The sequence below is a fragment of the Pleuronectes platessa genome, chromosome 4, assembly GCF_947347685.1.
Source record: "Pleuronectes platessa chromosome 4, fPlePla1.1, whole genome shotgun sequence".
Classification (NCBI taxonomy): Eukaryota; Metazoa; Chordata; class Actinopteri; order Pleuronectiformes; family Pleuronectidae; genus Pleuronectes; species Pleuronectes platessa.
The window spans coordinates 20313851-20327948 of record NC_070629.1 but is presented as its reverse complement, the minus strand read 5'-3'; the positions used below and the strand labels follow the sequence as shown (position 1 = coordinate 20327948).

Genomic DNA, 14098 nt, shown 5'->3' with positions numbered 1-14098 from the left:
CTAAATAACAAAAAGTGGCAAGTCGATTAAAAAGAGAGCATGCACAAACTTGCTGTTGCGCTATCTGTTAACATTTTTAATTTCATACATAGAACTACAGGATTTAATTGATAATTTTCAAAAGTTTATGATGTACAGTATTTAATATAGGCCTATTTTGTTGTATGTGTTGCATATTATTCAAAAACTGAACAAACTGGGGCCTCTGTTACAAGTGGCAAAGCTTTCTGTGTATAATTTGTCTAATAAACAGGTTTTCTACAGTGGGATCGTATTTGTTGTCTTTGCCAAAGGTGGTGAATTTCATCAACAAATTGTGATTGATAACTACTGTTACACATTGTTGTTATTCTTTGTGATTCAGGGGCTCACTTCTGACATTCAAGTTTTTCCTCACATCACCCCCAACATCTGTGACTTTAAAGAAGAACTGTCCATGGAGATAAGATGTCACACCTTCCACCTCACAACTATCACTTCCTGTTCTTTCTGGTGACCCGACTATAAACAAATGTAATCTTTGAACAATATTACCAAATTTCCCTCATGGTTCACTCCCAGTGGATGTGTCCTGTCAATGCTTTTCCACAAGTAGCTCCATTTTTGCTGTAAAGTTGATCCAGACGTCAGTAAGTAGACGTAAACATGCTTGAATCAAAGACGAAACAAGGTTGCTGTAGCCACAATGATTTTTTTGTCATGGATTCTGTCTCTCTCCTTATATATTATCATTAATTTATAGACGTGTTTAGTTAGACAGCCATGGACGATTGGTGTGTGACGTCATAGAAGAATCCAAGGTCTTTAGTTTCAAACCTCTGACAATGATTAACCAAGTCTTTCAGCGATTTGTAAACTCGCATCTAATTTTGACATTTTAAATATCTATGAGCCAATTGATCCGGAACGGACAGTATTGATAGATGCAGGGGGGCTGTCCTTTAATTATAGATTAAATGTATTTTACCTACTTGAAGCTGCAAATCATTTTCATGAGGAAATACTTAGTCAAAGTTCGGTAATTTGGTTTGAATTTGTGATGATTTTCTTTTTGTGAGGAATAGATTTTTTGTTCAAGCATGAGCTGAGCTTTTGTGTCTTTCGCTCTAAATCCCTTCAAAGGCCTGTGTGCCGCTGTGAACAGCTGGAGAGAGACACTGCTGCTGCTGTCAAGTTCAATGGAGCACAACGTTGTAGTAGCCTGGTGTAACCAGACGGGGACGCTGTTTAGCTCCCCTGAGTTTCAGAGATATCCCTGAATCTCAGTTTGTGCACTGTTATAAGGTAAGTGAAAGCCATTTGCCAAATATTGGGAATTAATGGAATAATATATACATTTTTAGATGTTTATGGATAATTAAATTCCATGTTGCACCAACGATTGACACCCAACTTGATTTGAAGCAGCATATTTTTGGAAGTCAGGGGAGAGATCAGTTATCGTTGACATTGGTCAGTCTGAGTCATTATGATAGTTTCTGAAATGTCCCCAGATTCTCTACCTAAATTCTCAGTCTCGTCGTTTTGTGCAGTGATTGTTCACCTTCATTTATAATCCCTTGAGGGTCTCTGGAAGCAACAATAGAAACCATTTTTCAGTGGTGCAGGATTAAAGCTTTTACTTTAGAAAAGTTTAGCAAAGCAAGAACACAGAAAAAACTACGTGTAAAAATGCTACTCTCAAAATTGTTTGTAGTTGTTTAAGTACTTTAAGCTAAATCTAAGTATAGAAGAAGTGTTTTATTGATCTTATTGTTTCCTTACATTTATTATTATTCATTTTAATCAATAGCCTCATATCGTATTTTATAACATATCTTAAATGTTGATCTTCAGCGTAAGTTGTAAATAAAGCAAAAGTAAAGGTCAAATGTATATTTATATCAATACTTGTTACTTTTTTCCAATATTTCCCTCTCGAGTTTTCTCTGCTTGAGTACTTTGCACTATGTGAAAAAATGTAATTTCTCTTATATTGAATTAAGAAACTGTCAAAGTTAGAGAAGCTAATTTGAGAGCTTCATATACAGTTTAGGAGTAAAGCGCTTCATCCGGGTATCAGACGTGTATTAAAAGTATTGGTCTGGAGTTACAGTGAAGTTTTTGCACTAAAGTACTTCATCGGAGTATCAGACGTGTATTAAGTGAGGTACAGTGATGTTTTGAACTCCCAGCTCTCCTCGCTGCTTCAGCCTCGTGCCCGTCGCGCCTCTGTCTCCCGGGAGACGGGGATGAGAAGCGGCAGCACGCAGACTCCTCTCCCCCCCTCCCTCCTCTCTCTCTCCATGCAGGAACCCCCTAGGCGTGACCAATGGAACATAGAGTCTCCATTGTGACCGCGACACTTTAATAATCGCCAGATACAATATCCAACCTGTCGGTAGCTTCAGGAGCTCTGCCCGGCCCGTTGGACTGGGGGGCTCGTAGGTGGGAAGAGGGGGCGAAGGCTCGGCGCCAGACCTCTAACCCACAAGACGTCCCCGTGATGAATACATGAATAAAAAATAGAAAAGGCTCATGTCTGCTCATCTCTGAAATTATGGGATTCCTTCCCATAAATTCCGCACAATATCCAGCTTCTCTATAGATTTAGATCGTGCAGCGAGGCCTGCATTTCTAAGCTTTCTTGATATATGGACTACTTCCTGTCAGAGTAGTGAAGTTAAATTGAGACCGCTGCTTATGAGGTCGATTTCTCTCCTTTAATTTGGGACACCAGCCACTAACAGTTGCTGCCTTTGATCACTGTGCGTCATACATTGGGCTACTGTAAGAAACCCGTTGCTTATATCCTTCTTATCCTAAATCCACCGTGGCAATTAGGTTAAATAGCCAATTTCCACCCAGCAATTAGTCCATTGTTCATTTGCCAGGTTATGGGCCTAAAGTTTGCATCTCGCTAAGCATGGCTGCTTTGATCAGTAGACTGCAGGTGATTTCCTCGACAGCTATAATTTGTCCAAACTGAATTCTTCCAGTCTAAACCACCTGTCCTTTTCAACTCAAACGTTTAACTAAGAGATAAGATAAGATTTTAGTGGGGCTATGTGAAAATAAAAATAAGAAGGCCTAAAAGGTGTAAAGTGCATTATAAATAAAATAAAATATTAAGTGTATAGAGAATCGGTGCCTATATGAAAAGAACAATGTAGAAACGACAATAAAATAAACAAGTTACATGAGACAGTGAAACTTATACTAAACAAAAGTGGCAGTAGGTAGCGAGGATAAAAGTTATTACACATGATATTGAAATAATATGATAAAAAAAACAGGATTGATACATATTGCACATTTACATTACACAAATAAAATAACTTATTATTGTAAAGTGAACATTAGCAATGGTATATGTTGTCTTGTCAAAGTTTTTGCAAGTGTGCGTGCGCGTGTCTTCTCCTCCAGCCTATTTCCAAGTTGCCAGCCGCGCGCTCCACAGGCCTGCACGGTTCTTCAGCTCAGTGGAGAAACGGTGCTGAGCGCACCAGAGCCCTGCTCATGTTTCCGTTCCCTGTGAAGACCTTTCTCCCGACAGGGCGTTCCGAGGGCCGGATCAAAAGCTTTCAGAGCCGCCTCAAAAGAAAAATGGAAACTGGAGATGATCTTAGAATGAATGAATTGACAATGAGCGCGCGAGCCCCCGGGAGCCGGAAGATTGTTTAACTTTGTTTTTTTGTTTGGTTTCGGGGGTTGGGGGCAGAAATTTGTTCAAACTTTACTTTGGCACACAACTATACATTTTTGGTCAATCTCCTCACCAACTTCTATATTTTTGTTTTTATTTAAACTTATTTCATGTTTTTGTGCTATTTGTTGTTATTAAAAACTCAAATACCGGCAGAGTAACGTGCATTTGAACAGTATTAGGGAAACATATTGTGAAGTAAATGTATCTATTTCAGTGCCCAGATAAGATAATGTGTTATACCTGATATCTCACCATGGTGTATCACATGAAATCCCTAGTGTGGGAGCAGTAAAGTCCATCCATCCATCTTTACCCTTATCGTTTAGGATGTTCCTCTCTGTCTATCTAACTATCTATCTACCCAGTCACCCATCCATCCATCTTTACCCCTTATTGTTTAAGGATGTTCTGCTCTGTCTGTCTGTCTGTCTAGCTGTCTGTCTATTCATCCATCTATCCATCTATCCAATCATCTATCCATCTATCCATCCATCCATCTATCCATTCATCTATCCATCCATCCATCCATCCATCCATCCATCTATCCTTCCATCTATCCTTCCATCCATCCATCCATCCATCCATCCATCCATCTGTTAATGGAACCTGGTCTGTGCTGATACAGACTTATCTATCAGGGGGTTCTTGTGGGAAATGTCGCGCTAACTTTGATAGACGTACCCCTGATTAGTTCAGCGACACGGAGGAAGACTCTTCGACAGTTGAGGCCAAATTGACTGACATTCAGACATGTGATGCACACACGCGCACAGGTATAGGAGCGTGCGCACGCCTCGCGCTGCCCACGCTCCTGACCTAGAACAACGCCGCCTCCCTCGTGCGTCCTGTGGGAGGTTCCCCTTACCTCCCTTTGCGTGAAACCCTCCTTGAATCGCTACGTGATCATGAACAGTCCTGCTTCGGGGGGCCGTGATCACCTCTCCCGGGTCTAACCGAGCCTTCTCATTGGACGTCAACACGCGACCGGCGCGAGGAGGGGGGCTCCCAGGCGCGTGCCGCTTTTTAAACCGACCCCGCGCCTCGAGACACCAGAGAAGCAGTCCCGCACGCGACCCATCTACCCGCACAGTGCGTGTCCTTGAGAACTTGTCTGTCCAACGCTGCAGCCGCGCCTGTCGAGACATGGAGGTCCTGAGTGTGGACGACTGGAGCAAAGACGCGCCGGAGGAGTCCCGCTACGAGCCCGGACTGACGCTCGTGGACAGGGGCAGTGACCCACGCGCCTGGCTGGCCTCGGTGCAGCCGCCTGGCACCTGTGCGGCACACGCCACTTCCCCCGACTACCTGCAGCAATCGCCCTGCCCGAGCTCCGGCTCCTACAACGGTGAGAATCCACTCACTTTGCATTGTTTAGAACATTTGGAGTAACTTCCACGGTGATCACCTGCAAATAGGAAGCACTTAGTTTTGCAGCTGAGTCCTCTGCACTGAAGTGGCTAATTAGAAGAAAGAAGCATCGTGATCTGAAATGCAATGTTTATATTGTGCAAATTAAAAACCTTGTTTTAACTAAACTTGTCTTGTCCTCTACAGAGAGCGGCTCTCCGGGGTCCTCAGGCCTCCCCAGCCCTCCCAGCTACAGAAAGTCAGCCAATAGCCCCTCCTCTTCCTCGCTCAAAGTCCGGGACCTGTGCCGCCTCAACGGCACCGTCTCCGGGTCCGATGAGGAGGCGTCCGCCAGGCAGAGAGCCCCGTCCAGCAAACCGGGCAACGGGGTCCATAAGCAGAGACGCGTGGCCGCCAACGCGCGCGAGAGGAGAAGGATGCACGGTCTGAACTACGCGTTCGACGAGCTGCGCAGCGTCATCCCGGCGCTGGACAACGACAAGAAACTGTCCAAGTACGACACCCTGCAGATGGCTCAGATCTACATCAACGCGCTGGCGGATCTGCTCGAGGCTCCGGTCTCCTCCTCCAGCACCAGCACCAGCACCAGCAGCGTGGACATCTCCAGCTCCCACTCGCCGAACTGTGACATTATGCTTTCCTCCGACTCTGGCTTTGACGGAGCGCCAGACCGGGCCTCCGCCCCCTCTGCGGCCGGCAGGACAGCCGCGGCTGTGCCCGTCTCCTCCAGCGGTTTACCCGGGACGACCTTCCGCTCCTCCTCCTCCTCCTCCTTCGACAAGGAGTTCTCCGCCCTGATCGAAGAAGCGATGTGCTCGCCCTCCCCACCTCCCTGCAGCCGGCCCGGCGGCTCGCTGGCCGCGGCCGGCGGAAGGAAAGAGTCTCCCCGGAGCGACGGAGAGTTTTCCCCGCACTCTCACTTCAGTGACTCCGATGAAATAGCGATGGAGCTCCACTCGAGCGAGGAGGACGACCTGTCAGAACTGAAGCTGCCCCGCCACCACCTCCACCGTCTCCCTGTGTCTTTCTGAATAATTAACACAATGAAACACTTTTATCAAAGCTCCACTCCAACAATAACATAAAGTCCACCCGTGTCAATCACCTGTTTATCTGCTGTTAACAAAACGATTTTTTAAAAAGATAATCGAAATTGGAGCTCTTTTCCAAATAGCCATGTTTAATTTTTAACAATAATTCTATTTTATCAAGTTGATGCATATAGCCTTAAGATTATTTTTTATGTGATAAAGCCCTAATTCGGTTCTGCCAATAGATAAATTGCCTATAATCTCCAGTTTCCATGGAGACGTGGCTGGAAGACCCCTCTGCCATGTCGCGTGCAGCACTGCCACGGGTATTCCCCACGTCACTCCGACCAAAAAGCTGTCTTACACAAAATCACCTGTATGCATAATTGTTTATATTTGATCATGTTAAAAAAAACGTTTTTTGTTTGTGATCTATGTTTGTATTTGTTTGTATAATGTATTTCGTTTTGCAACTTCAAAAGTTCATGATGTGCACTTTAAAAAACATTCGAGCCAGAGGCTTGAGAAATATGCGATTTCATTTTTGTTTTGTTTTCAAACCACAAACGATATTGTTTGGATTTGTTCGATAGCGTAGTGCTGCCAATTCACACATTAGCCTTTTTAACGTAGCCATCACTGCTGCCTTCTTTTGTATTTTCCTTTTTGTATCTTCAGATGAACTCGTGTGTCTTTTGCTTTCACTGGATGAGATTAACTGACATGTATTTATTGCTGCGTTTCACTTGATTTGCTTTTTTTTATAACTCCATTGTGGAATTTGCTGAAACGAGCTGTCATTTTGCCATTTATTGTTATATTAATTTTGATTTTTGGAAATAAAAAACAAATGAAACGAAATCTACGTTGTCTACGTTGTGCGTCCTACACGATAGGGTAAAGATGGATGGATGGACTTTACTGCTCCCGACTTCATGTGATACACCAGTGAGATATCAGATATAACACATTATCTTATGTGGGCTCTGAAATAAATACATTTAATTAAAATATGTTCCCTTAACACTGTTAAAATGCACGTAACCCCGCCGGTATTTGAGTTTTAGGTTACTAACTGTCATCAAATCACCACAACCCCCATAAAGGCCTACATATTTCTTAATAAAATCTGACTGTACGTTTCCATTTAAATATCTATATAAAAATGATAATAATGATAGTTATAATACAAGTAAAATAATAATAACTAACAACAACGACAACAACCATAACAATAATACGTGACTTATGATATTAGCAATAACAATAACAGCAAAACAGTTTGTGATATAGTGTGGATGTGAATTTATTGAATTAGGACCAAAAATGTAAACAACAGAAGAGGTGTATGGCCTCTGTCTAACTAGCATTGATATCAATAATAATGATAATGCTAATTGTTTAAATAGATATATTAATAAAAACATTAAATGTAAGCAAACAGAAAATATTTTTTGTATTATTTATTGCGTTGCTACCACAAAGTTTGCTTATCTTCATGATTGTTATAAACTATAAGTCACAGTAAACTAACATTTCAAGGGTTTAGGAGCTTACTGAGATGAAAACTTTGTTTTTCCTTATCATTCTCTAGATAATAAAGTAAAGAATCAAATTTCCTGTTGGATCATGAAGATAACATAATGTGAAAATATACTTCCAACCACATAAGTTACGTGTATTTAACGAAAACTGTCAACACAACAGAAACTTCTAATTTATCGTATACAAACAACCGAGGTGAAACGTGTCCAACACGCGCTCGCTCGCCATATGCTGCAGGTGCACGCGCCCCCTGGCCTCCACAGTGATTGAGTGTGAAACACTAAAGTTCGATGTTTGTAACTTCGACGCATTAAACCATCAAACTGTGTTTTTCTTTCTTTGCAACAAACTTCTCCACACTTGTTTTTGTTTGGTGCCGAACTGTTGCCACGTCCCCCTCCTGGCGGAGACCGGATTTGCTAATAGGGAGTGCGCATTAATTTCAGCCTTTTGTTGGAAGGCTCGTGGGCCGAGGTGTTGGATGGCCTCAATGAAGCACGCGCTGTCAGCTGGTGAGCGCTCGCGGGTCCCCACCGTGTCCCTGAGGATTTGAGGGAACACACTTTCTCAACTGAACACACACACACACACACACTCTTTCTCTCTCTCTCTCTCTCTCTTTTATCACTTACACGCACTGTGTCTCACACGCACGTAAACTCACTCACACAAGTCTCTCTCTCTCTCTCTCTCTCTCTCTCTCTCTCTCTCTCTCTATTACTCACTCACACACACACACACAGACACACACGTCGCACCCCCATCCTACCTCTTTCTTTCCATTCTTTCATTTATTTCTCTCTCCATCAACTTAAACACACTCATTCTCTTTCTTTCTCGCACACACTCACACATAAACACACGTCGGTACACTTCCACCCTGCTGCCCCTTTCTTTCCATTCTTTCATTTAATTATCTCTCCATCACTTCAAACACACTCACACGCACACATGTATTCTCTCTCTCTCTCTCTCTCTCTCTCTCTCTCTCTCTCTCTCTCTCTCTCACTCACTCACTCACTCACTCACTCACACACACACGTCGGTGCACTTGCTCCCTGCTACCTCTTTCTTTCCATTCTTCCTCGAACCATGAACTCAAACAGACACGCGCACGAAGACGCTCACACAAACACAGTTTTTTATCTCCATCCTATTTTTGACTTATCTACAAAAGGAGCAGGTTACAAAGAAAAAAAGCAAATAGCTGATTATAATACATAATTGATGCATTTACCTGATGTACCTGTTTGCTCTCACTGCTCCGTCCCCCACACCCACTGTTGTCAGCCAATCACAGCCCATGCCCCTCCGCTCCCCTCTTCAGGGCAGGGATATAAAAGAGGGGGAAATATAATGAAGATGGCGTGTTGAATTATTAACAGAGTTTATGCAGGTGGAACTGTATCTGAGTATGATCACACAGCCATCTGCATGAGTTCGTGTTGCGGTGAAAGGTGATCAAGTTTCCAGGCTATGAAAGGGATGATGCAGAATCTGTGTAAGGAGTAGATGTTGTTTACGAAGAGGAGATGTCACTAAGTCACTTATAGTACCGCTTATTTCTCCCTGATCAGGTTGACAGATTATAACTCACTTTAAGACTACGTGGGGTCTTTAGAGTATGCATTATTCTTATTTTTTTAAAGTCTGAAATAATGCTCATTTTATATTTGATAAAGTAGGTTACATAATGTAAGGGTCACTAACAGGCTTTATGTATTCGTCCATTTGGTGGTCCTGTGGAAAGTGGGGGGTTAAAACAGTTGGATCAACAACAGGTGGGATGCAGGCTGAGGTTTCAATGTTTCACCTGCATTAATTATTAAATACGCACAGACGTTATGAAAAATAACAATAGTTGTGGAGCTCTGGAAAAGATGACCACATGATGCTGTTCTGAAGACACATATGAATATAGGAGTTGTTCATCAAAGTTATAAACTGACTTTGACATATGATTCAGATCCAGCTCTTGCTTCGTTGCTCAGGATCCTCATAATATAACAATAAACTTAATTTATATTGTTCTTTTCAAAACAAAGTTACAAGGTGCTTTTAAGGACAGATATTCTTACAGCAACAGAAAAACTCAGAAGTTCATTAAAGTATGAAGAGGAATTTATTTTGAAATAATTGTGCAACAAACTCAATATAAGACAGACTAAATACAAATGTGAAATTGAATATGCTCTATAGCCTATGCAAAGTAAATAGTTCAAAACCTGTTGAAAACACCATAGGGAAAAAAACTAAACTAATCATATATCAACAGTTGTTTTATGCATATACAATAAACCTGTGTTGATCTGAAATCTTTAGTCATGAGCAGCGTTCAGCATGTATCAAGCCTCTTTAGTCATGCTCATTTCAATAAATTAATTCAGAATATGTGCATTCCACAGCTTCCTTCCTCCTTTTTTTTTTATGAAAAGAAAAGCACTTGCATTTTGTATGAGATATGGAGAGCGGAGCTGTGTGCATGTCCAAAAAGCCACAGGTCTCTCTGGGGACCCAGAACAAAAGGCAGAACTGGGCCATAGTCTCCATCTGCTGTCCCAGAGAGAAAGGGAGAGAGGGCGAGAGGGACGGAAAGAGAAAGGGAGAAAGAGAGAGAGAGACAGGGAGATCATGGCAAGTGAGGACACTATGGGCAGAGAGAAATGGAATAATAAGGAGAGGGAGGAAGAAAGGAGGGGAGGTAGGAGATGACAGCAACAGGGGAGTTGATGCAAAGTTACAGAAGGAAAAGTAAGCAAGAGATGGATTGATCGATAGATATATAGATAGATAGATAGATAGATAGATAGATAGATAGATAGATAGATAGATGGATAGGGACCTAGTATTAATCATTGTGGGACACCTTTCCAATGCTTAAAAAAAGTTGATTTGAAAATGACAACTAGAGTTTATCAGGAAGCTATGAAATGGAAAACGATTAAAAGATAGAGAGATAACGTTTTTCAGTTAATTTCAACCAATGGTTGAAGGACCTATACCATCATCCCTTTGTTTTTCCCTTAAATTACCCTTCTTTTTGCGCTCTCATTAGCCACCAGAGCCCTCTATTACCTTATACAGTAGTGTAACCTATAGTGATCACACACACACACACACACACACACACAGTGCAGCTGTGACTCAATGAGCACCTGTTGCGTTGCATGCTCCAACTCAGTGATGCTATTAATTGTTAATGAGTTTCCTTGATACTAAAGGAAAAACACAGTCTAACATTTAAATGCAGTTAAAATCTATCTGATAAATTGTATTTTTGATTTATTTGGATATCTGATCGTCTGTGTGTGTATAAAATTGGTTTCATTAACCAATAATTAAATTGTTTAAAACCTCTAAATGACATAGACTACTCTAAAATGTGTTATTATTAGAGACACTCAACAAAAACAAGACGGGATCCTACTTTTATAGAGTAATTTAAGAGAAGTTAAGCTATGCATTAGCACTGCCTGATAAGATCCCTCAGGGAATCAGCACCCAGGCACAAAAAGGCCTCATATAGACACTAGAAGCGTAATCATATGATCATGTGGAAATCAAACTAATTACAGTGAGGAAGGAAGAGCCCTCGGTTCTTTTCCTCCTCAGTTGATCTGCTCTGAAGTGGAGCCCTTTCAGCTTATACTCCCCCTTTTTTACTGAGGAAGTGACCAGGACACACATGAGTCAGATGTTAAACCTCAAAAGCTCATATAATAGTTGTAAAGAAACAGTTTAACGAAGGCTAATCCTTTAATTTTTATTTAAAAATACTTTGTAAAATAAAAGGTGTATTTGAAAATGTGTTACATCAATCCTTTTCATGTAATTATTGCTTCTACATTTGTCTTAATGATCCCAGATTTCAGCACAAGTTAAAAAGTCTTAGCAGTTTCACAAAGGTACCAACAGTGTCATGTCTTTGGACAGAAATGATCGTGAGCGCTCTGCAGTGGAGAGCAGGTGGAACGCTGGAGCTAAAACACAGACCGACTTCATGCCCATCTGTTTGTTTGTTTGTGAGCAGGATCAGCAAGAATTTACTGATCGGATTTCAAAGAAACTTGGCTGGGATAATTTATTTGATGAACAAAATTAGGTATATTTAGGGGTCTGAAATCTATGAGTCTGTGAAATGTGTGTTATTTAACTATAGGGGCTTTTTAGGCAGGTCTACTAAGTAACATGCTGGATAAAAAATATGTATTGGAGCTGGGTTTGGGTAAATCCTCTGCATAATTCATATTTCGATAAAGTCTAATTTGTACTGACGTGTCATTGTTGGAGAGACAAAATAATGGCATCCAACAATTTGGTTTCCTTTTTTTTTTTAAAGTTTCCTGAAGAATTTCAGGGCTTTTTATCTTCCAAAGAGGAGGTGTGCAACTATTTTGACAAAATACATCCTGCGGTTTCTATGATGACAAGCAGCCCATCCCTTAAAGTCCTCCATGTCCACCTGCACACACACACACACACACGCACACACACTGGGCCAGTTGCACACAGCTTATACACACTGTCACAAGGAAGAAGATCATTTATCTCTGTGGCTCTCTCCATGAAAGATGTCTGTGGGTGAAGCAGGGTCTCCCAGGGCTTTGTTCTGGGCAGGGTTCAGCTCTTTGTGTCCGCCACCTTCAAAGCAAATGTACATGAACACGAACATGAGGCTTCTTGGGTAACCAGCCCATTGAAGAGCAGCACAATGGTGCTACCAATTATCCACAGTACTCAATGCTCCTGTGGAATCAGTTACATGGCTTTGTAAATGTTAGTGTGTGTGTGTGTGTGTGTGTGTTTGTGTGTGTGTGTATGTGTGTGTGTGTATGTGTGTGTGTTTGTGTGTGTGTGTGTGTGTGTTTGTGTGTGCGTGACTGCGTGTGTGTGTGTTCGTGTGTGTCCAAGTGTGGTAGATTTGCATGTTTGAGGATGTATCATTCTGTGCATGTTATTTATTGTAAATCTCTTTGGGCATTTTGCAGTGTGTGTGTGTGTGTGTGTTTGTGTGTGTGTGTCCCCCTCAGCTGTGGAGACCTCCGCTCTGACTGACTGTGCACACGTGAAAAGAAACCACTGTACGCTTCGGAAGTGATTTGGCTTGAGGTGCTTCTCCATCTTTTTCACACCTTGGAACATGAGAGGTGTGTGATAGGTTAAGAGTGCACAGATATATATTTATATATTTATGTGTGTGTGCGTGTGTGTATGTGTGTGTGTGTGTGTGTGTGTGTGTGTGTGTGTGTGCGTGAGTGTGCTTAAACACATGTGAGCAATCATTAGTGGGTCTCTGACACCTCCACACCCACAAACTCACTTGACACGGGTCATTTTCACCACACGTAACCTCGGCTGGCAATCTGCCAGATTCACATGTACAGTACAAACATGTACATATGAGAGCGAGGAGCCATATGACACTGATTGTCACTGACCGACCAGTGACAGGTCCATTACCTTAACCAGGTAACCTAACATGGTGTCAACTCCATAACCTGCACAAAAGAGGTTAGATGAATTAATGATGAAGAGGAGGAAAGACAATGGGAAGAATATGAAGTATATTCTATGAAATATGCATATGTTTCATTCAAGCTTTTTCAAGTTTATGTGAGTTTTCCTATCACCTCATGTTCTATCGAGGTTTGGTCAATACAGAATCTGCTTCCCAACAGTATTGGCTTAAAGTATTGGGAGAGTATTGGACACTGTATTTCAAAACGGCATATGACACAAGTCTTTCGCTGTATTAAAATTCTGTCTGACATTTTCCAGACTTTGCCCCTCACGCTTGAAGAAGCAGGAGGAGATTGTCCAGATCAGATGCGTTCACAACAACCGGAGAACAACACGAACATTCAGGTGAGGGGTTGAGCAGGAGGCGGGGCATGACATATCAATTCCAGCATTGGCCCTTATTGACAAAAAGCTCTTGAATCTCTCTCGTCGACATCTTCGTTTGCATCATCTACATCTATGACACCTCTTTTATGTTTACATAATCTCTTGAAATAATCCAGACATTATGCCAGAGAAAAGAAAGTGTCTGAGGCTCCGCAACTTTTATCTTGATGATGTCCAGAGTATTCACTGTGTGCGAGTGGGATTGCTGATGACGTTTCTCACACGCGATAAATGCAAACCCCCCAAAAAATACAAATATCTCAAGATGAAAAAGAGGTGTCTTTTCAAGGAGATGTCAACTTGGAAAGACATTGGGCCACGAGAGCTTTTCTTGGTAATGGCCAACACCAGTGTTGATCTCTGCAGAGGACATCAAGTCCTGCATGCTGCGTCGCCCCTCACCTGAACTGGATAGTTTATTTTTGTTTTGAATGCTTCCGACTGGAGAGTCTCCTGCTGCACTCTAGAAAGATAAACCTTGAAATAACTGACATTTTTCAGATTTCATGTCTGGATACTGCAATAAACTATCCTGGATGCCAGACGAACTTAGCCCCGC

General features: G+C 42.0%; 1 protein-coding gene across 1 annotated transcript; it reads left to right on the top strand.

The window, feature by feature from the left end:
• The first annotated feature begins 4831 nt into the window (after positions 1-4831).
• On the top strand, positions 4832-6087 carry atoh1a (atonal bHLH transcription factor 1a). Its single transcript, XM_053421067.1, has 2 exons — positions 4832-5033; positions 5243-6087. Exons 1-2 carry the CDS (start codon positions 4832-4834, stop codon positions 6085-6087), a joined length of 1047 nt encoding a protein of 348 aa, XP_053277042.1.
• The last annotated feature ends 8011 nt before the right edge of the window (positions 6088-14098 follow it).

Coding starts and splice junctions, on each gene's coding strand:
- atoh1a (XM_053421067.1), top strand. CDS start 4,832: ATGGAGGTCCTGAGTGTGGACGACTGGAGCAAAGACGCGCCGGAGGAG. Junction 5,034..5,242: donor GAGCTCCGGCTCCTACAACG/GTGAGAATCCAC, acceptor TGTCCTCTACAG/AGAGCGGCTCTCCGGGGTCC.